The 22,917-nt window shown below is 51.8% G+C and overlaps 1 protein-coding gene across 2 annotated transcripts in view; it reads right to left on the minus strand.

Moving 5' to 3' along the window:
* Positions 1-22,917, minus strand: part of MGAT5B (alpha-1,6-mannosylglycoprotein 6-beta-N-acetylglucosaminyltransferase B) — a 64,673-nt gene that overhangs the window by 14,318 nt on the left and 27,438 nt on the right. For both annotated transcript variants that reach the window (XM_039562332.1, XM_039562331.1), the window contains exons 4-9: positions 14,256-14,368; positions 13,164-13,237; positions 11,509-11,679; positions 10,555-10,719; positions 9,767-9,936; positions 637-768 (exon numbers count right to left, since the gene is read on the minus strand). In XM_039562332.1, the coding sequence (XP_039418266.1) occupies positions 637-768; positions 9,767-9,936; positions 10,555-10,719; positions 11,509-11,679; positions 13,164-13,237; positions 14,256-14,368 (825 nt within the window). The remainder of the gene's footprint in view (positions 1-636; positions 769-9,766; positions 9,937-10,554; positions 10,720-11,508; positions 11,680-13,163; positions 13,238-14,255; positions 14,369-22,917) is intronic.

Raw genomic sequence — 22,917 nt, forward strand, 5'->3', positions numbered from 1 at the left:
TATTAATGCTTTTCCCAATATCCCGGGAATGCTGAGGCAGGCACTACCAGCACAAGGCTGAGGAGAGAAGAGGAACAACAAGCAAGGGAAGAGCAAAACAAGCTGAATGCAAGAGCAAATGCATTTATAATAAAAGCAATAACGCAGCTTGTCATTTTTCTCTCTAATAAAATTGTGTAGGATAGTGGAAGAGATGGGAAAAAATATAATAAATAGCAGGTCTATCAGCACTAAATTAAACCACAGGTTTTCCTGGCTGGTGATGTACCAGGGGACAATGACATTTGTCTTGATGCTCAAGGAGCCAGGGACAGGGCTCCTTACAAATTCCCAAGGCTCACACTCCCCTCCGTGGTGTGCCCACCCCTGGCTGCAGGAGTGGAATGGAAGCACACACACAGCGCAGGCACACGCAGGGTTTGGGCTTTCCCCAAGTCACTCTCTTCTAATGAGGTTTTACCCTAAATACGTGAGCCTCAGAATGCCTCATGCCAGCAGGGGACACGGCAAGGCACCAGCCAGGCAAAAATCAAAGGTAAAATCAAAGGGTCTGGCTTTTTGAATTGGTCATTAGCATTAGTCTTCGCTTGCTAATTAATGAAATGGAGAACAAGAGTGGGCAGTGCCTTTGCTTACCTGTATTTCTTAAAGGAGAGCCCCATGTGCTGCTTCATCTGCTGGAGGCCGTGGTAGTCGGTGTAAATCAGGTCGAAAGGCAGGGGACTGGTCAAGGGGCAGTTCCCCCGTCCTGGAGGCACCCCTAAGTGACTGGGGAGAAGCGGGAGGGATCAGCCCCCAGCACCACCAAAGCCCCGCAGCACAAACACTCTTTTCCCTGCTGGGCATCGAGCAGGAGCCATCAAACAGCTCCTCTTTGGTGGAGGGGGAGGCAGATGGTTCTGCTTCGCCCCAGTTTTTATTTCCCAAAATCTTTCCAAAGATCTGGAGAGTCCTGGTGCCTCCCCATCTTTGCACCTGCTCCAGCTGGGTTCCTGCTCCTCCCACATGGACTGTGAGGCACAGCGTTACCCCAGCCAGAGCTCACCAGCATCCCAGTCACCACATGGCCTCCCCTGGACCTCTCTTGTTGAAGACACCAGATTTCGTTTACTTTCACTGCAGTCACACCAGTGACAGACTTGTAAAGCCACACCTTTCCTCTCCTCTCTGCCTGCAAGGCTCCCAGCTGAGCCTAAAGCTTGCTGTTCCCAGCTCCATATCCCTCCCAGCACACCCTGGAATGTTTCTCTTATTCCAGTCCTGACCCACCATATCCCAGAGCACTCTCAGCTTCTCCTTGACTCTGCTGGCACTGTCTGTCCCTGCATGTTGGGCACATTTCATTCATATTTTTCACTTTCGGTCCCGCTTATGAAATAATCCCATAAAACGGGGGCAGCAGGGCCCTGGGTCTCACTCAGGGGGTTTCCAGTCAGTTCCTTACAAACAGCCACACTCAGCCCCTCTTCCCTCCTCCAGTGGATAAAATGTGTTATGAAAATCCAGATAAACTCGACTGACTGCAATCTCTTTATCAAGACCATCAGTTACCTCGCTGCCAGGGTGAGATGTGATTAATCCAGCAAGATACCGGGCTGGCAAACCTGTGGTGTGTCTCCTTCCATTTCCAGTTACCTCTGTGAACTGATGAATCCCTCTCTCCAAAGCTGTTCCACCAAGTGTACCACTGATGTCAGCCTGACAGCCCATCTGCTCGTCTGGACCATGTTTCCTCCTCAGAAAAAAAACCCTGTGACACCTTCCAGCTTCAGCAGGTTTCTCAAAAATCCATGTTGCTTGTACTTGTGATTTCCCAGAGCCAATTCGCTCAGAGGCTGATTCACTCCTCAGTTTTAATGCTCTTGCATTTTGTTTTTCCTCCTAAAGATGACAATTCCTCATCCTCATAACTCCACTCACACCCAAAAACCAACAGCATCCTCATGGAAAACCAAACTGCTGAGCTGATTTGGTCCACCCAGGCTGTCTCACTCCCACCATGCAGTTGTCCCATTTCGTTCTCAGTCCTTCCAACAGGGCTGAGGAATTCCTGTTTTATTTCACAAGTCTGAGCTCAGACTCTGTGAAATCTCACCCTTAGTTCCTGCCTGCCAGGACGTCTGTCTTTGTTTTCTTCTGGGCTCTTCACTTACTCCAAGCCCCTGTTTGGAGATGGGAATTTATCCCAGCTGTGCCTGTAGGTATTTTCTTTTCTTTAAGGAATAGAAGTTCTGGTCAGGTTTTGCACTCCCAGGCTTTGAATGTTTCGCTCTCTGTGACCTCTCTTACTGGTTCTCTTAATTTCACTGCATTTTCCCTTCTTGAGAGTCCCCTTTCCAGCCCTACCTGGGGTTTATCTGTTGCTCAGCTGAAGCTTGAATGGACCCACATCCCCAGGGCCCATCCCCTGAGGAGCACTTCTGTGAGGTCCTCACCTCTTGCCGAGCCCTTCAGCATTTCCTCTATCAATCCCATGGCTATTTCCAGAGGAAATCAATGCCTTTCCCATCCAGGGACACAATTATCAGAAGTATTTGCTCTCCAGTCTCTCACAGACATCAGAAGGGGCCACACAAAGCCAGAAATTTGTTGGATGTAAGAAATATGATAAAGGGCTCTTGGTCTGCTCCTGGCCACAGCTCCCTCTTCTTCTGAACCTGACCAGCTGGAAGATGCCCCTGCTCATTGCAGGGGTTTGGACCAGAAGACCTTTAAAAGGTCCCTCTGAACTCAGACTTTTCTATGATTCTGACGTGGTCCCAAGTCCTTGAGTGCTGAGCACCAAGGTCCTTCTTCCAGCCCCATCCCAACCTGACACCAGGGAAGGGTCACCCCAAACTCCTGACCATGACAGGGACTCCACAAAATGTGTAAATGTGGAACAACCTCGCTGGCCAAAGCCAGGAAAAGCAGAGAATTTCAATTTTAGACGAAGGGCTGCTTTTGCAGCTGCTTCATTGCTCTTGTCACAAGGAATCTCAGCATCAGCTCAGGGCAGCCTGGCCGGGGATGCTGCAGGGGGAACAAGTTGCAGTTTTGTCACTTTTATGCACAATTTTACACGACAGGACTGATTGGGAAGATGGCAGGAATAGAAAGACTCTCACCTCCCACAGCCACCTCGGTACAATAAACAGGGCACCAAGGAGACTCAACCTCCTGGAAGGCTGAAGGGGAATTTTTAAACCAGGATTTTGTAGAGGTGGAATCTCTAAACATCACATTCACTCACACAGTGCTGCTTTTTCCTCAGACACCAGCCAAACAGTGATTTACACCAACCTGCACTGTGGTGGAACCAACCCATAAACCTTGTATTTAACTAAAAATCCCCAAACCATTACACTGTGCTTGCAGCACACGCCGTCCTCTAGCTGGTACGTGTCACACAAGCCACTGCACTACAAAGTAATCTGTAATTTAAGGAAGCCCTAACCAAGCTTGACGAGGGGCTGCAGGAGGCAGCAATTAGTGTAACTCACACTGAAGCCTCCAAAAACCTTCTCACCAAGTGGAGAGAGCAGGTCTGAGTCTCCCAGCTCCCATCAGCACCGCAATCTGCCACACATCCCCTCTCCAGGTGCTCAGGACTTGCCACATCCATTTATACTCCCTGTGCCATGGCTGCATGGCTGGAATAGCTCTGAGAGCAGGAGCAGTGGCTTTGAGCAGAACATCTCTTCATTTACCCCCCTTATCCTCCCTAAACACTTTATAACCACTGATTTTATTATTCCACTCATGCAAATCCAGCCTGCACCTCTTGGATGGGGGGGGGGGGGGGGGGGGAATTTTTTTTTTTATTCCTCCTTATTTAAACATTCTTTATTCAGGCTTTCATCATTTGCCAGTTAAGTCAACTAATTTTCTACTAAACCCAATTTCACTCATGGTTGGAGTGCAATTTCCCTGATTTTTCCTCATGCCATGTACTATTAATGGCGCTTGAAATTACGCAAATAAAATTGATGAGCGCAAACGCCGCCTTCGCCGCCAGCACAGCCCAAGGATCTGCTGTGGAATCACCCCCTCCCAGCTCCTGGGGGAACCTCCCAGACCAGAGCAGCCACGGGTGGTGACCAGCTCAGCACCTCTGGCTGGTGATCCAGGGGCTCACTCCATCCCACATCCCGGATCAGAGCATCGCCTGAGCCCTCGCTCCTCTCCGGGAGGGAGCAGCCGAAGCGGCTCCAATCCAAGTGGATGCCGAGCTCGCCTCTCCGCCAGCTGCCTCCACCAGCTGTGCCTACTCCAGAATAAATCTCCAGCAGCTTCTTGTCCTGCTATTTTCCTCTTAGAGGTACTTTAATCAGCCAGGGGACCGTCCCCTCCCCGGGCGTGGTGCAGGCGCTCTGGAGTCAGATGACTGCGGGGTTATCTTTACATCCCATTGACCTATTTACAAATTAACCCAGTGTTTCTCTCCACGTTATCACTCCTGGTGCTGAGAAGCCCGGCACTAAATGGATCCCGTGGGCATCTCCTGGAAGCTTGGGCCAATATTCTGTATTATATTTAATTGCATCTTCTCTGCCCGCATCTGCTGCCATCAGCAAGGCTGAGAACAGAGCAGAGCTCCTGTCCTCGCTACTCCCTCACCTTCTCCAAGTCTGCAAGAGCCCAGCAGGCACAGGGATGTTGTTATCCAGGGATAAAAGGTGCCAGAGCCAGCTCCCAGGGGTCTGTGACAACCCAATCACAATCAACAAGTGCAAATCTAAGCCCAGGACATGAACATCCTACTGCCTGCCCTCTGCTCCCAGCTCTTCCCCCTGCTGGAACGAACACTCACTAGAAATGAGGATTTCCAAGCAATTTCAGCATGATTTTTAAGCCACCTGCAATGGTTTCACTTTCACAAGGTGCGCCTGGCCCATCATTGATCTTGTTTGACACAGCCCTACTCATCCAGGGGGGAAGTTCAGCAATCCATTTATTTATTTCCAAGACCCAGAGGTGCACAGGAGGGTGCCAGAACAAACAATTCTTTCTGGTCACAGATTCAGCAAATAGTGAAGAAACTTCCCAGGAAAGGAGAAATAAATACTTGGATTCCTTCAGGGAGCAGCAGAAACTGAGCACTCACATGGGACAGAAGGGCTGTTCTCCTGCTGCCCCAGCTGCTCCAGCAGCTCCAAAAAAGGGAAGAAATTCTTCCCTGTGAGGGTGGTGAGACCCTGGCAGAGGCTGCCCAGAGAAGCTGTGGCTGCCCCATCCCTGGGAGTGTCCAAGGCCAGGCTGGACTCGAATACCGGGAGCACCTGATGTTCATTAAAGGCTGAAGGTTCCTCCTCACCAGTGCAGAGCTGATCAGTCCCACAGCCTTTCCATGCAGCTCCATCAGGATCACACAGAACCGGCCACTTCTGGCTGTTTCCACAAGCAGTTCCTGTCTCTCCCACACAACAGCAGGACTGGTTTTGCCAGCTGGCGAGGGGAGTGAAGCCAGAGCCTGGGCATGGCACAGGTTTTCATGTGAACAGATGCAAGACGGAAAGATGGCTTTTATCTGCCAGGAGATAATTAGAAATGTGCTTTCTGGACATTGTGTTTCCATCTGAACAGCCCTTTTTGCAGCCTGAGCACACCTCGGTGAGTGTGGAAAGGGCAGGGAAATTGCAGCTCTCGCTGCACTCCCAGGCACTGAGAGGAGAGTGGGGGCAGTGGGAGCAGAGCCTCACCCCACCACAGCTCCGAGGTTCCACCCCAGCACAGGGAGGGTGGCTCAGCACCCAAACCCCACGCTGGCCACAGCAGGGAAAGGGCTGCCAGCATGGGATCCAGGCACGTGCTTCAAATCCAGCGCTTTGCCAGCACTGGAATTAAGAGTCCAGAACTTGACACAGGAGCAATTAAGCTCCGGGATCGCTTTGAAAGCCCTGACCCCATGAGGCATCAAATCCCATTTTCTTCGACTTTCTGTCCTGCTTTATGAGCAGTTAATTTCGAGGGGACAATTGCAAAAATCACCTTTCAGTGTCCCCAAGATTGATGCTGCCCAGCAACTCACAGCTCTGCGGCCCCTTCTCCCCCAGTCTCTCCCTCAGCCCCAGAAAAGCAGCTGGACCTGCCAACATGGCTTAAGGATGAGGGTAGGAGCTGGATCTTCCAGGAGTGCCCATTGTGCTGCTTCTCCTGGGGAAAAAGGCTGAGAGGATCCTTCCTGCCTCACCCCAGGGCACAGATGCTCCAGAGGAAAAGCCTGGGTTTATTAAAGCTTTTTTTGCCGGCACAGCCATTGCTCCAAAGTGCTGCTTGTAATTTTCCAGCATCTACTCATGAGCTGCCTCATTAACAACCCAGCTCAGAGCTTTCAGGCACTTCCCACTCCTCCCCTAGCAAGCAAGCAACAACACCAACACTGGCCTGGATTCTCACCTCCCTGAAAGCACTTTTGGCCTACCAACACAGCACAAGGGGTCTTCAGCAAGAATCAAGTGTTGGCGTTCAGATTTGGGATGTTTCTTCCCTCCCCGCTTCAAGACAAGGCTCAAAAAGCTGCTGGCTGCCCACCCAGCACAAATCTCGGAGAGAAAACAGCTCCTGGCTCCCTGCTCCAGCTCGGCAGTTTGTTTTCCTTCTGGGAAGAAGCACATAGAAACACGGAATGGTTTGGGTTGGAAGGGAGCTGATAACCCCGGGTTTCACCCCTTGCCTCTCCAGAGGCACCAGAAGCAGCTCACAAATTCACTGGGAGTTCAAAGGAGAACAAACACCTGCACTTAGTTCAACTACAGGAGAAAAAATAGCCCCTGGTAAGACTCGGCAGTGGAACTCACAGATCTTTGAAGTCTATAGTGGGTAAAAGATAACCCAAATAAACTGGCCCTGGAAAACCAGGGCTGAGCTCCACGGCTGTGATCTCAGACCTCACAGGGACATTTGGGCAGGGCTGAGCTGAACCAGGGGTGAAGCCTGCAGATTCCCAGAGCTCCTAATCTTTGTTCTAGATTAGCACTGGTCCCTAAACCAGAGGAAGAATCATTTGACACCCCTGCCCCTCACTGCTGGGCAGGGAGGGCTGCCCAGCACACATGGTCACACTCCCAACCTGTTGTCACTGCCAGCTCTCCATCACCAGCTTTTTTGACCAGGGTGTCACTTCTCCTCCTTCATTTTCCTGATCCTCAACACTCCAGACCCAATCCAGACCCAATCCAGACCACCTCCAAGCACTGCTGCATTGCAATCAATACAGATGCTAATCATGAACAGCTCTCAGATAACCACTGGCTGAAGTGTATGCAGACAAATCTTCCAGTGATCCCTTGCCAGTGATCAATATGCACAGAAAAATCAGCTCAGAAATGTGAAGAGACAAAAAAAACAAACCAGGACAGAGGTTAATCTGTGCTGAATAATTTATGCGCTCCAGCGAAGGCCTTGCTGGACAGGAGCAGCTACAACTCCCAGCCATGAAAGGAGCAGGGGTTGCCAAAGAAAAACACACAAGGATGGATTCAACGTTTCACACTGCTGGAGCAAAATATCCCCAAACCCACCCCCCACTGGTGCCTGTCCTGCTGCAAGGTCAGCAAGAAACGCCCAGGATGGGAGAGGACAAATTCAGGCCCAGTCTAGAGAGAGGCAAAGCTTTGCTACTTCAGGAGGGTGCAGTGGGCAGGAGGGATAAGGAATCAGAGTGCCTGGGCTGCCCCTTCCCCAGTGACACAGATTTAGCTTTGCTGCATCCCTGCAGCCCAGCTCCAGCCCTTTGTGCATCCCTGGCTCTCTGAACTCCTGCCCAAAGGTGGCTACACATAAAACCCCCTCCAGGCTTTAAGGAAGAGCCCGAGATCAAATATTAGCACAACTCAGGACTAATTACACATGTTCTGCTAAGCCTCCCACTCGCTCGTGGTGAGGCAAAAGCTTTTCCCAGCACTCCTTAGAGCCTCCAGCCCAGCAGCAGGGATGCTGCTGAGAGATCTGCAGGACTGCTGGCACCACTCGGTCCTCCCCTGGGGCAGAACCTCTGCCCCCCTCGGGACACCCACATGAACCCATCTCTTGATGGGCTGCAGGAGGGTGCCAGTGGTGACCCTCCCAGCGCTGGGCTTGGTCTCCAAAGGGACAGAGGGGACACGGCTCCAGCCCCAGGTCCTGCCTCTGCTCGCCCCAGCCCATCAATATGAAAGTGAGCTCTCAATGTGGTGTCCAGCATTTAAAAGGACTCCAAAGCCAGGCAGAGGACACATGCTCGGGGAGGTGGGGATGGTTTCTGGGACACAGAGAAGGGCAAGATGTGCAGCCCCAGCCCGGCTCGCTCGCTTCCCATCTCAGCTACGAGGGGGAAGAGAAGAGCTGCCGTTCCCAGGCATCCCAAGGGCCACATCCAAATCCACGTCAGAAGAGGTGTTCTCATCACTGCAAGTGGGGTGGAAGCTCCCAGGCTTCTGGGAAAGGGGGAATCCTACAGGGAGCAGGGCAGCTCTCACCTGAGTCACTCGCAGAGAGAAACGGGTGCAGCAAAACCACCCCCTCCCCTCCCTAAACCACCACCACGAGGTTCGTCATTGAAAAACACAAACAACAGCCACACAACAACAACAACAACACAACCCTGCCAGCCATTAACTCCTTTCATCCTTCAGTACACGGGTATTATTTAGCGCGTCATTCCCGCCTCTTTGAGAGGATGCTGCTTCTTGCATTAGGACCAGGATGATTTTTTTTGAGCTAATTAGTTAGGAGCTAATTCTGTTCATTAATTCTGAATGCTGCAGGGGCTGGGCTGGAGGATTTTTGTTGTTTTTCTCCAGGATTGTTGGGGTTTTTCACTCCCTTTTCAGCATGGCTCATTATGTGGCCGATGCTGGTTTAGCATCTCCCAAAGCCTGCCCAGTCCCTGAGGCAGCTTCAGGCGCTTCTTGATTTATAACCCATCTAATTTGCAATTTCCCTGGTACTTGCCCTCCACTCGGGATGTCTCAAAGGAGGTGAGCAAAGCTTATGAGGTGACAGAAGGCAGCAGTGTCAGCCCAGTAATAACAGAACTGCATCAGCAGAGAGGAAGAGGGCACACTGTTAGCTTCTCCCTCTTACTCTTCCCATCTAATATTGGTCCCTCTTGGACACTCTCACCCTGTGTTGCCCCATATCCCATGGCAGAGAGAGCCCATCCCTCTGTGGGAAGTGCCTCCAGCAGCAGCAAATCCCCCCACAGGTCCGCAAGTCGCTCCCAGCACCTCTTGAGGAGGGACAACTTGGGGGCCACCACCCCCTGCAAGAGATGCAGGTTCCACTTTGGCAGCCCCCCAGCTGCTTGCCTTGTGGTGGAGGAGGGAGGAAGAGGAAGAGGAAGAGAAGGAGGCAGGCACAGTTTCTGCTCAAACAACACCAGCAAAGCCCCAGGGGTAGGGTGCAGCCATGCAGGGTGGGAAGAGCCAGCGACCTGCAGGACACCTGCATCCTGCAGCCATGTGGCCACCAGCCCAGCAGAGAGCATCCCTGGGCAATGGGGTGGGAAAGGGAACTTTCCTGTGGCCAGCTCCAGGCAGGTGACAGGGGACAGGTGATGCATCAGCTCGGATCCAGCGCCGGGGCCACAGGGCGCATGTCCACATCAGCCCCATGCAAAGCATCACTTTTCCCCAGTCCTTCCCACTGTCCTGGGACGTAGAAGGGATGAGATCTCTCCTAGGCATGATGCTGGTGGTACAGTACAGCACCAGCACTGTCTGAGATGCAGGTGGGCAAAGAGCCACCCCCAGCCTTTTCAGACCTCGTGCTTTCACCCAAGACCTCGATGCAACCCAGCACCCACCTCTGCAGCTCCTTCAGGGAGACCGTGACCCTCAGGCTGTGTCCCAGCACGAAGAGGGCAGCCAGGATGTCAGCCCACTGCACCATCTCACCCAGGGGGCCTCCCTTCAGCACCCGTGGGCTGAAAACGTCCCCCGACTCCTCTGTCAGGAAGCCAATATGGATCAAGATCTGCAGGGACAAGCAGAGGGGTCAGCACTAGGGAAAGGGACAATTTGGGTTTTCCAGCCCAGAATGACTTATGGTCTGTGATTCCCTCCAGCTCCTTTGCAGGCTGTAATTATTCACGGAGCTCAGTCGGGTGTGCAGATAAAAGATCTATGTCCAGTTAGCACAGAGCCAGTGGTCAGAGCTTGGCAGCTCCCTTTGACTGCCACTCTGTGTCCCAGGCTCGTGTTCTCCATGTCCATCCCAGTCTGAACCACAGACTAGAGCTGGATTTCCTGGCACACAGGGGCCAAAGGAGAAGGCACCACAGAAATACCAATAGGAGGGCCAGGAACCTCAGCTTATCCTCAGAGGAGACCTGTCAGACTCCAATGGCAGCTGGACACCATCTCCACCCACCAGCACCCGTCTCCAAAATCCACCCCCATTGTTCAGCAACACCAGTCCTGCCACATCCCAAATGCCTGTGGACTCATATCCATGGACAACAGACCGCCCCTGCAGACCCATGTGCTTCCATAAATGAATTTTCCTCCCGGCTCGCTCCCATCCCAGCTGTCCCCACTCCCCGTGTCCCCAAGGGCTCATCTCCCCCGTGTGTTCCCTGAGAACCCCCCGTACGTGTTTCTGGTCCCTCTGCCGCCCCGCCAGCTTCTGCTCGAGGCGCCGCGCCGCCCGCAGCCACTGCTGGGCCAGGTGCCGGATCCTCTTCTTCATGAAGCTCAGGGACTCCTTGCCCGTGCCGATGAGCTCCAGCAGGCGAGCCAGGTCCCTCCGGAAAGCTGCCTAGGGAAGGAGCACGCTCTGCACAGTGAGTGTAGGGAAAGCGGGCGCCAGAGGCACCCCTGGGCTGCCCCACAGCCTGGGTGAGGTTTGTCCATCTCAGCAGAGGTGCTCTGAGCCCTTCGCGCTCCCCCGGAGCCGTCACAGCTCCTCCACTTCGTGCCCCAAATCCCAGAGGCCCCACTGCACCCAGAGCATCTCATGACAACCCGGATTCCTCAGCAGAGGAAAGGCACGGACATGCTGGAGTGGGTCCAGAGGAGGCCACAAAAATGATCAGAGGGTGAAGCATCTCTGCTGTGGAGACAGGCTGAGGGAGCTGGGGGTGTTCAGCCTGGACAAGAGAAGGCTCCAGAGAGATCTTCTTGCAGGCTTTCAATACTTACAGGGGCTTATAAAAAGACAGGCACAGACTTTTTAGCAGGGCCTGTTGCAACAGGACAAGGAGTGACGCCTTAAACTAAAAGAGAGTTGATCCAGACAGGATATAAAGAAGAAACTTTTCATGGTGAGGGTGATAAAACACTGGCACAAGTTGCAAAGAGACGTGGTGGATGCTCCATCCCTTGAAACATTCAAGGCCAGGTTGGGCAGGGCTTGGAACACCCTGTTCTACTGGAAGGTGTCCCTGCCCATAAAGATCCCTTCCAACCCCAACCATCCTGTGGTTCCATGAAAACCAGAGAGGCATCACAGCCCTGCTGACACTGGATGTTTATTTCTGGCAGCCTTGATGCCGATGCCTCTCCCCAAGCCCCTGGCCCAGCAGAAGCCAGGCTGGGCCCACCTTACCTGTGCCCGGGGCGGCACCGGCGGCGAGGGCACGGCCACCGTCCGGTTTCGCCAGGGCAGGGGCGGGCAGAACCACTCGACCTCGCTGAGGTAGATGAGGAAGGAGCACTCGGTGCCGTCCACTCCAAAAAACGCATAGCAGGGGTCAGAGGTCCAGCGGGCCCTCATCCACTGCAAGGGGCAAAGAAACACGTGGGGCTCATGGGGGAGACGTGACCGCCCTCCCAGCTGCCCCTGCTATGGAAAACCTCTGTTCTCCACCCCCTTTCTCTGTCTGGGAGATAAAAATGAAGTGCAGAGGGTGAAGAAAGGGCTGCAAACCCAGCCCCAGTGCCACGGGGCTGATGTTCACCCACTCTGCCTCCCACTCAGTGCCTCCAGGGGATGTGGGGCAGAGGAAGAGCCAGGAGGGTTTGCTGGGGGCTCCCTGAGTTTCTTGCACTGGTTCCAGCCTTCCCTGGGGGCACAGCCATAAATCCCCAGGAAATGATGCACCACAGGGATTTCTTCTGGCTGGCTTTGCTGGGGAGCTGCTGATCTCATCGCCCCTGGAGCAGCAGGGCAGGGAGACAGATCTGCCAGCAGTCCCCAGGGATGATTTCACATGGAGGAGAATAACCAGGGACCAGAGCAATGATTTATCATCCCCCACTAGGGCTCTTGCCAGCCTCTTCCTAATTCAACTACAAAAACAAATCTGCTCAGGGACAGGTTGCTGTGCCCAATCTGTAAAGCACAGCCATCACCAGGAGGGGAGATGGGATTACAGCCTTCCACAATTGCATTACATCCTGAATTTACTCAAATCGTGGAAGGAAAGGGTAGCTAACACCCATGGAAGAGAAAAATCCAGCCCCTCCATATCATTTTCTTACACCCTTCAACATCTGTTCAGGGAGACTCGGCCCTGCAGAAGCCTGAGCTTGAAGCAGGTTGGGAAGAGGAGGGAAAAGGGTGATGCTTTTAATTAGCTGATGTAAATAAGCTCTCTGACAAAGCCATCATGCTCTGGGCCAAGTGCCAGGCAGCATTCCGGTGCAAAGAGCAGGCTGGGTCAGGCAGGACATCCGATTTGAGATGGAGGTCCTGGCCACCTGAACGAGGTGCTGCTCTGGGCAGTGCTGGGCTTATTCCCCGGGCACCAGGGAATGTTCGACATGACAGAGCTTCCTCCTCACTGTGCTTCTGGCATTAAACACACAAACTGCAGGCAGGGTGGTCTCACAGCTGATTCTGTGGCTTCAGTGCTTTGTACCACTCCAGCTAAAGGTACATTGGGGGTGGGTATTACTGGGGAAAGAGTCCCATTTCTGTAGCACAGGCTGCCAGAGAAGGTTGGACACCTCCCTCGTGTTTTCTCCTCACAGCACAGCCCTGCTTTGCTTTCCACACCTTTGGCTCTGCTCCTCCTCCTTCAAGGGGCTGCACCTTTCCAATATTAACAAACATTTTATTCTGGAAAACATCCCCTGACCCCATTGCCCTTCCCAGTTTAACCCCCAGGGTCACTGCTCAGGGCCGTTCCCTTCCCTTCCTTTCCCTTCCCTTCCCTTCCCTTCCCTTCCCTTCCCTTCCCTTCCCTTCCCTTCCCTTCCCTTCCCAGCAGCTTCCATCCCAGGTGGAGACCCTCTCCCAGACAGGGAACCCCAACTCACCTCCACCTTCCCTGCACAGTCGGGGTATTTGGGGTCCCTGGGCACCTCACACTGATCCCTCCTGCCTTCCATCACTGCAGAGAGACAATTTGGGCATGGAGAGAGCTGGGACATGACAGTGGAGCATCTAGAAATGCTGGGATGGGATGGGATGGGATGGGATGGGATGGGATGGGATGGGATGGGATGAGATGAGATGGGATGGGGCTGGCAGCCCCCAAGCATGTTCACTGGTGCCACAGCTGGGCTGGCAGACAGCCCCATCCCACTGGATAGAGCAGGACATCAAGACATGAAGCATCTTCAGCATCCTTCCCAAATCAGGGAGGAAACAGAGGAAGCCACCCTGCTTCAATGCCAGGAATGTTCCCCTTCCCTAAATCACAGCAGGTCGGTTTCCAGCACTTCCCTGTGCCCTCTGCCTGGTCCAGACCCCAAGTCCCACCTATCCCCACTCCTGTCAGCAGGCTGCAGGATCTAGGGAAATACTTGACAGCCTTTATGCTGTAAACTTGCAAGAAAAACTGTCCTGCTGAGCTGCTGGAAGAAGACTCAGCTCCCAAAGTGAGTTCCAGAATAAGCCACAAAGTGGCTAAAAAGGCAACAGGATCTTTTCTCCCTCTGTGATTGGGTCAATAAAAGCCACCACCCCTCCTCTAAGCCCTCCTTTGCCCATGACTGAAAAGCATGAGGTGCAAGAGGCAATGGAAGGATCTTCTGCCTAAACCCCAAGGACCACGCAGCCATGTGGAGAAACATCTGGAGAGCCCAGCGGCACTCCCAGCAGTGCCACAGTGGGATGGGAATGCCTCTCCTGGTGCTGAATCCCAGCCCCTGTGCATTTGGATCCAAACCACCAAATTTTTCTACCCAGGTGCTTCTGCTGGCACTGCTCCTCACCTTTAATTTTGCATTTAATTCCCTGGCATCCATTCCTGACAGCCATTCAGATTTGTTACCACTCGTCCTCCTGGCAGGCACGAGTTTTCCAAGGAAGCCAGCCTCTGACCAGCAATCCATTCCCAGCATTTTTACCAAATTTTTCATGGTTGGATGTGTGTTTGGAGCGTGGGGACCCCCAAGGACACTCACCTTTCCCATTCAGGAGGCTGTTCCGGAGAATCTGATCCACTTTTATTGCAATGTCCGACACGTTCTGAGCTATGGCCTGGATCCTCTCCATCAACCCAGCTGCTGGCTGGAACCTGGGAAAGAAACCAAATTAACCCTGAGAACTTGGTGTCTCCCAGTGGTGACACTCAGAGGTGCTCCGAGCGAAATCCATGCCCTTGGAAGCTGCCAGCAGGTTGAACTTAGCTCCAGGATGAAACATGGGAGCACCTGGTGCAGCATTTAACAGGCAAAGAAGCCGCTGCCTTCCAGGAGGTTTGATTGAAAACCTATTTAAATCAGTATTTATACCTCTTCTGCCATTTTCTGCAGTGTGCTGATAAACACGGATCCACCTGTGCATTTTATGCAGGGAAATATTAAATAGTCTGGCAAAAAAAAAAAGTTTTTTCTTATTTCAGATGTGCTGTGTTCGAAAATCCTCTGCTGTGATTATTGGCTTTGAGGTGCACATAGGAAGCTGTGCTGGGGAGAAAAAACAAAGGAGAAAAAGAATAAAAATACAGGCAAAAGAAGGTAAACCCAAGGAGGGAGGGGGGAGCTTGTGGGCTTGGAGCAGAGTGATGAAAAGCACACAGGACACGTGGATGTCCTGAGCCAGTCCATCCACCGAAGATGGGGATCAGCTTCTCCTCCCGAGTAACAAGTGATAGGACAAGACAAAACAGCTTCAAGTTGCACCTGAGGAGGTTTAGGCTGGATATCAGGAAAAATTTCTTCACTGAAAGCAAGGCCAGGCATTGGAACAGCATGCCCAGGGAAGCGGCGGAATCACCATCTCTGGAAGCATCCCAAAAACATGCAGATGTGGTTCTTAGGGACATGGTTTAGTGATGGGCTTGGCAGTGCTGGGTTAATGGTTGGACTCCATGATATCAGAGGTGTTTTCCAACCGCAGTGATTCTGAGATTCAGCTGAGTGGATTTCCAGGACCCCAACAAGGAGCAGCAGTGAGGGCTGTGCAGGGTCAGGGAGCTGGGGCGGCATCGAGAGCACGGCAGGAGCCGGGGCTGAGCTGGGGATTGCAGCCCTAGCAAAGCCCACAGGCACCTTCCCACCAAGGCTTGAGGTCAGATCCCACCAGCTTGGGTAGCTGCATGTGCTTGCATGGAATCAAACCTGGAATCAACACTGTCCTGGGTGAACAGCCCCCTTAACCTCAGCCAAGGAACACATTGTGTGCACAGGGAAACAGAGCCCTGTAAAGAGGCCGGGTGTCCATTAAAACCTGGTGTCACCTGGAAAAGGGCAAAGACAACTCCATCCATCAGCAGTGGTGCCCTGCCAGGCTTGACAAGGAGCAAGCCCTCCCCCTCCAACACCTCTGCTGCCACTTCCACCACAAACAGCCACCACATCTGGATGAGTTATCCCAGTAAATAACTTCCCCTTCTGCAGCGTTCGGGTCGTAAGTTTTCCCTCCCGCTGCCGCCGAGGTCGTTAGGATACAAGGGAATGTCACACGCAGTGAGCAAAACCAAAAGGGCTACCTTGAATGCTCGTGGCACAAAAAATACGTGCTGATGTCAGGTCCTTCGTGGTGAAGTTTTATGTTTGTTCTCCAGCAGATCAGTGAACCCGAAGGCTGGGATTTAAAGTACCTCTGTCCTCAAGGCTAAAAAAATCCTGGTTTTATGAACCGACACTGCTTCAGTTGTTGATTTAAAGTCCATTTGCCAGCAGCGAGCAGCCCACATTTTTCCTTCTGGCATGGTTTACAACCATCAATATTCAGGCTGCAAATCTCCACAGGGAGCCACTGATCTTGGGCTTTTAAGAAATAATAATTAAATGCAGAGGACACCGTTGCCCCCGAGTCACTTCCAACCTTTGCAGAGAATAAACCCCAGGTATCCTGCTGTAACTGCTGCAGCAGGGAGGCTGCTCGTGAGGCCCTGGGAAAACATGGGCACAAAAATAACCTGAGATAAGCTCAGCTTGTCAGCATGGTTCTGAGGAGATAAAATTGTCCTGGTCTGAAAGCTTGAAAACCCCCATTTCTGCAACCCTTTTTCCACCAGCAAGCAGCCATCAGACCCTACAGGTGATGAAGAGGCACTCAGTAAATACGTGGGTGGGCAATTTAGGAGGAAACATCACATGGATGCAGTGAATTTAGACCCAGTGAGCCCAAACTCCTGTTTTCAACAGCAAAAGGATGTGGGCTTGATGAAGATGCTCCCCAGGTTTCTCCATCACTCATGGCAAGGAGAGAGGATGACCACAGCCATTGCTCTCACTCTTCAGAGCACTTAGATTACCCCACAGTCTGGCCTCTGCCTCTTCCCAGAATCTATCCCAATCCTCACTCGCTCCCAAACACCCAAGGAACTGGGTGAGCCTCAAAAATCAGCAGAAACCTCAGGCCCCACCTTCTCACTGATGACCTCCAGACCTCAGCTCAGCCAGAGCTGAGCACTGGGCAGCCATGAAAACACTCTAACAAAAGCCAGGATCGTTATCCTAAATAAATGGCTTTCTTCCAGCTCAGCCTGAGTCCTGCCAGGCGGCCACAGTGCTGGTGGCAGAGCTGGCCCAGGCTCTGTGCCAGCTTGCCCAGCTCTTGTGAAGCTACAACTGCTCCCCAAACAAAGAGATTTCACCTCAAAGCCCTTAGATAGAAAATGTATTTCTGAGCATCACACTCCAGTCCTCCAAACAAGCCATGAGCATCACAAGGCTTTCCCCAAAACCCAGAGGATTACTGGACAGTGACACTAAAAATGCCCACTGTGACTCTTGGAACATATGAAAGGAGAGGGAGAAAGGTGGAAAAGCCCCTTCAAAACACAGAACCAGGCTCAGACCTCCCATGCTCCTCACCCTTGCACACCCTTGTGACTCTGAGCAAGGGATTTGATGCCCGAGGGGAAGAGCCACGCTCCCAAGTTGAGAGCACTGACAGGTCCCAGTGTTTGTATCTGCTGGGTAACAAGGCCATCACTGGAGCAGCAAACTTCATGTAAGGCACTAAGGGGGTGACAAGCAGGTTAAACATAAGTTACATCAGCTATCAGCACAGCGATTTGTCACCCAGGAAGGAGACAGGAAAATAAGGCATTTAAAGGAAAATCTCCAATGGGTAAAGGTTCTGTGTGCCTCGTAGGAGTTCGATGCCTTGTTCCCACTAACTGGAGACACCAGCCAGGACAAGGTAAGAGGTTTATTCTGCTCAAAGATAGCTCAGCAGAGCAGGAATATCCCACCAGATGCTTGTATCCAAGCCAGGATGCCAGCACAGCCCCTGCCAGCCCAGCGGGAAAAAAATCTCCTTTCCTCCAGCACCACCACTAGCCAGGGAGCAGCTTTTTGCCTTTTCCCTTCTTGCTTTTTAAATTTTTCCATAGCGACACTCTAAATGCCACCAAAATGTGCTGGCACTGTGCCAGCCATTGAAACTGCACTAAATTGCCACGGCTTTTCTAGAACAATTTTTTCCCTGGGACCTTAAAACCGTTTACTACAGCAAATACAGTACTTTTACTCCTGACCATCAATATTGATTTCGTCTTTATTATTTTCAGATTTATATTTCCCCGTGTTGATTAAGATTCAGATCACACCGTGCCTTATAATGCTCTGTATACAGTATTCATCTCCTTTCAAAAACTGCTATTAAGATGTATCTTTCCCCACTGACAGATCATTTGCCATAGAATATAGCCGGAGGGTGGGTTTTCTGTCACTTTTTTATGCATTGATTTGGTTCCCTTCACTTTGCTCTTGTCCCCAACTCGGCAGCACCAGCTCGGATTCAGCCTGTTTATCCCTTTACAAGCCACTGTATTTTTATTGCCTTTTATACAAGTGGCATTATGAAAAGATGAATCTCTTTCTCTTTGTGTGTTGTCTTCATAATACAAGCCCTAAACATATTTGCTTGCTCATCCGATATTTCTTGCTATTAACTGGTGAAAGCCATAGCTTTGGGAAGACCAATACAGATGGAGAAAAGCAGATGTTCTGAAGATAATACCTCAACAAATTCAGCATTTGCACAGAGCAGTTTACCAAAGGATTTCCACTCGCTCACTCCAGTCTGTGCTGCCATTTGCCTCTTTAAATATTTTTTAAGTTTTTGCTTAAAAACCCAAAGCAGAGCAGAAAGCAGCAGGGAGGATGCCCAAGGCTGGTGCTCCTTCCCTGCTCTGGGGACACAAATCACATCCAGCCCCACAACAGCCTCAGTCTCCAGGACAAGGAGCTGAAATCCCACAGGCAGCACTGACGGCCAAGGGAAAAGGATCTTTCCTGTCCTCCTGGTTCCTGCTGCAGCTTGAGAGGTGTTGCCCATTAAAACAGCTGGGATATCTCCAGGAGAAATCAGCCCCAAGGGCTTCTCCAGCAGGTCACCCTGAGGGCTCAGGCTGCTCTTCCCATCCATCCATCTGTCCCTTCATCCCCAGCCCCTCCAATGGAAAGCGCTTAGAGCCACCCAACTCTGTGAAGTCACGAACTCGGTGGCTGGAAATCTGTGGGGTCCCAGGGATGTGAGGAAAATCCCTCCTCCAAGTGCTGGATAATTAAATAAAGTCATTTAAATATCCAAGAAGATGGAGAAATTAAAAGCTTTGCTCCACTAATGTAAGAGAATACAAATAAAACTCATCAATGCTGGAGATAAAACATTTTTGGGAGATCCATGCGGTTGTGTGAATCTCCACATCCTCTCTGAACTGGCTTGTATCTGAAAATCCAGGAGCCAGGGCTGCCCACGTGGGAGAGGGCAGGACACAGACACAGGGGGGTTACTGGGTGGCTGGTACTCACCCTAAAATTTATGTCACAGTCCCCTGACATCGATGACCCCAAAACAGGAGGTGTAGCATGAGAGGCAGCAGTGGCCGGGGCAGGTGCCGTGCTCAGGAGGCTCAGCAGTGCAGTTTATATTTATTGGCCTTGTAATCCTGGATTTAATCCTCATTGCTCCAGTGCTGTTCCCTGAGTTTGGATGAGCTGCCTTGGATTGAGCTGCTGGCCCAAGATGTGGGGGGGCAGCACACCCGGTGCTGTGATGGGCTCCATGTCCTGCTCCACTTAGGAAAGGCTCCGACCCCCAGGGAGCAGAGCAAAAGCCCAAAGTTCTGGTTATGATCAGCTTGGTAGAAATTTAGAGCAGCATTAGAGGGGAAAAAAGTGCAAGGACTGAGGCACAGGGCTCGCTGCTTTGCTCCTCCACGGCGAGGGCTCTGCCAGGTCACTCAGATGCTTGGTGCCTTTCCTGACATCAAACAAGGAAAGGGATGTGGCACCTGGCTTTGCGCATGTGAGAAGGCCCATACCACTGAGAAATGGGTTTATTCTTCACAGGCAGCTCCTGCCAGTCAACTGGATGAAAAATTACAATTACATGCAAATATTTTTTACCATTTCAGAGGATAGCGTTTGCTCCCAGTGCAATTTCTGGGGTCTCTGTACATCCCAATGCTTTCCACCTCAGGGTGAGACAAACAGCTCTGTCTCCCCTCCACGAACACCTGAGTAAAGACCTGAGTTCACTCTGGCCATGTTTGTGCTCACCGGGAATTCCCCCTGGGAAAACATCCCGGAGAACACGATGGGAGCGTTCCTTGGAAACTCTTTTGAAGCAAATACCAGATGATGCATGGGCAGAGCCCTGATTGAACTGCTCCAACACCAAGTTACATAATAAATCACATAATAAATACAGGAGCATTTAACTCCCTAAAGTACTTCCATTTGTTTTCATTTCAGTTGATTGTGGGTGATATTTCTCACACACAAATTCTTTTCTAAGAGACCCTGAGATAACCCAAAGCCCACAGCTGCACACCCCAGGAGAGGACACTGACATTTCAGTGAGCTGCCAATAAACTTCACGAAAAAAAGGATGAAAATCAGCTTTCCAACCAAACCCTGTAGCTCACCAGCACAGCCAGCAAAGTGTAACCAACACCATTAATTAAAGTATTTTATCCATGCTATAAAGCGCTTTGAGATCCTCCCCAAGCAAAACACAAAGCTGAAGCCACAAGCCCAAAAACCTTCATTTTCCTTCTGAACTGGGCTGAGCCACACACCCAGGCAGCTGTGGGTTTATTTATGGTAACATGAAGGATCATGAAAAGGAGGGTTATGGGATCACCACTTTGTTGGGGCATAAATCAGATATATTTATCTACAGGCTTGAGTAGTCTGATGCAGGCTGGGAGAAACCACCTTCAGTGAGCTGGGAAAGCATTGCCAGCCTCACAGTCTTGACTGAGAGGGACCTGCCTAAAAGTGAGACCAAAACCACCAGTTTTGATCATAATCCTCGGGGCAAAATAGAGTCCTCGCTTCCCATTTCCTTTGCCAGCTGTGGGTTTGCTCGAAGCTGGTCCAAAATCATGGAATTTGAGGGAGGGTTAACAGGATCTGATTTTCCTTGTAGGGTAAAGCAGACCCACAGGCTGGGTAAAAGCAGCCCCACATCACCAGCGCCCCAGCACTGCCCCTGTACAGCCCCCCAAGGCAACACCAACCACGGCACAAAAACATCAGTGACTGCACTTGGCCTCCAGGTACTCCTTCACCAAGAAGCCTCATTTGCCAGCCCTGTGATAAAGCAGTTCCCAGTGTGTCGATGCTTTGGCGTGGAAATAAAATAAAAAATAAAATCAAATCAATGAAATCAATAAAAAATAAATCAAACTAAACAAAATCAACAGAAAGCAAAGCCTATCGCAGAACTAGGTTCAGCAAATTGAGCGGGAGGTGCTGGGGGAGGTACAAGCCTGGGAGCAGGAGGGGAGGGTGTGACTGACCTGGGCATACCTTGGCACCTGTCCTATCACCACGCTGGTAGTGCCCAGCACCATTTGGCTGTGAGGCTCTTCCACGAGGCCACATCCCCTCTGGAAATGTGGGATACATGGATGGACCCCTGCTCACCTTCTAACAGCACACAGCCACCTCCCTGCTCTGCCTTAGAGAGAAAAGCAATTTATCTCAGCTGCCCAAGTGTGAATTTCCCTGGCATTTACGTCCTCTCCTGACTTCAGTGGGGACCCCAGACCCACAGGGACTCCCTGTGCTGTCCTCATCCCCTCCAAGTAACACTGAAATCATCCAGGGCCAGGCTGGAGACACCCTCAGGAGTTGGCAAGAAACAACTCAGCACCTCTGCCAGGATGGAACGGGCTGTGGGACCTGTGAGGAAGGCGAGTGCTGGGGAGGAAGGCTCCTGTCTCCTGATGCACCCCTGCTCCTGCAGCCAAGCTCAGCTCAGCAGAACCAACACCCAGCAAAGCCAGGCTGGATCACAGGCTGGGTCTTACCTTCCCTGGGCTGCCCTGAACAGCTTTCACACCCTGCAGCTCCCCCTCCCCTTTCTGCAGCCCCCACTGAGCCCCTCAGTTTGCCGAGGAGATGGGGAGGCAACACACAGAGGGGTCCAAGACTGCTCCAGGCTCACCTGGGTAGCAGGAGACCACAGCATCTGGCAGCGATTTCGCTACAGCCAGCTCACCAGTGGCAACAATTCAGGAATTAATAGAGCCAGGCTGGCAGGATGCAGGAACATCATCCATTTAGTGTCATATTGCTAGACTTTTAATTACTGGGGGAATATGGAGTCATGTAATGATTACAAGAACAAATACTTAAAGTGTGTGGAAATTAACTGAGCCTTGGCAGTAATTAAGCTTGAAGATTAATCAGTCGTTAGCAAATAGCACCCTTTGCAGGCTAACCACCGTGTGGAGGAGAGGGATGACCAGGGATGCCAGAGCTGCAGACCCCAGCCTTCCCCTTTGCCGTGTCCCTGTGGGATGAGGTGGGCAGGGGCAGCCCAGCTCCTGGAAAAGGAATTCTCCAATCCCCAGCACTGCTGGGTTATGGTGCTGGCTTGGGTCAGCCACTTCAGACCCCCTCCTCCCCTCTCTCCCTAGCACTTCCCAGCCAGAGATCAACCCTTCCCCTGCAAACTAATATTTCCCTTGCCCAGTAAACAGCTCTCCAGGAGGCTTCCATAAGTACTCCTAATTTCCTTCCCCTCTGATGATTTACGAGGGTTGCATTCAATTAACAGCCGTATTGATTTTGCTGCAGCTGACTGGCAGGCTGCTCGCCCTTGTTAGGGAATCCATCCTTCCCTTCCCAGCACGGGAAAGGTGCAGGCAGGATGCAGGCAGCAGGGAGCCCAGGCAGGGCTGGAGAAGGGATCCAGCAACACCTGGGGCTCACCGGTGCAGCCTGTGTCCTTATCCCAGCATGACGTCCCACAAAACCTTCGGGCAGCTCTTCTAAGGGGAAGAAAATTGGACATTTGGGACATTTGGGTTTTCCAAGAGTTTTATCTAATGCATTGCAAGAGGCTGCTGGGCTACAAATGGAGGCACCTGTGGAGTATTCAATCAGACAGCCCCTGTGGAGCAAGAAAGATTTTGGAGCGAGGTTCATCTTGGAAAGCTTGGGAGGCTTTCCAAGGCAGGCCAGTAATTCCCCCCTGTATATTCAGACTTCTCCTTGCACTTTCCAAGGGGTAAAGCTACCCCAACCCTCTGCTCGAGCGGTACAGTGCTCACAGGTTATCTCATAAAGCCCAGCGAAGCCTTCACCTCCTTCCTCTCAGCTGGGGCTCTGCAAAACCCAGCCTTGCTGATTCCATTGGGATCCAACC

Source organism: Corvus cornix, chromosome 18 (assembly GCF_000738735.6).
Source record: "Corvus cornix cornix isolate S_Up_H32 chromosome 18, ASM73873v5, whole genome shotgun sequence".
NCBI lineage: Eukaryota > Metazoa > Chordata > Aves > Passeriformes > Corvidae > Corvus > Corvus cornix.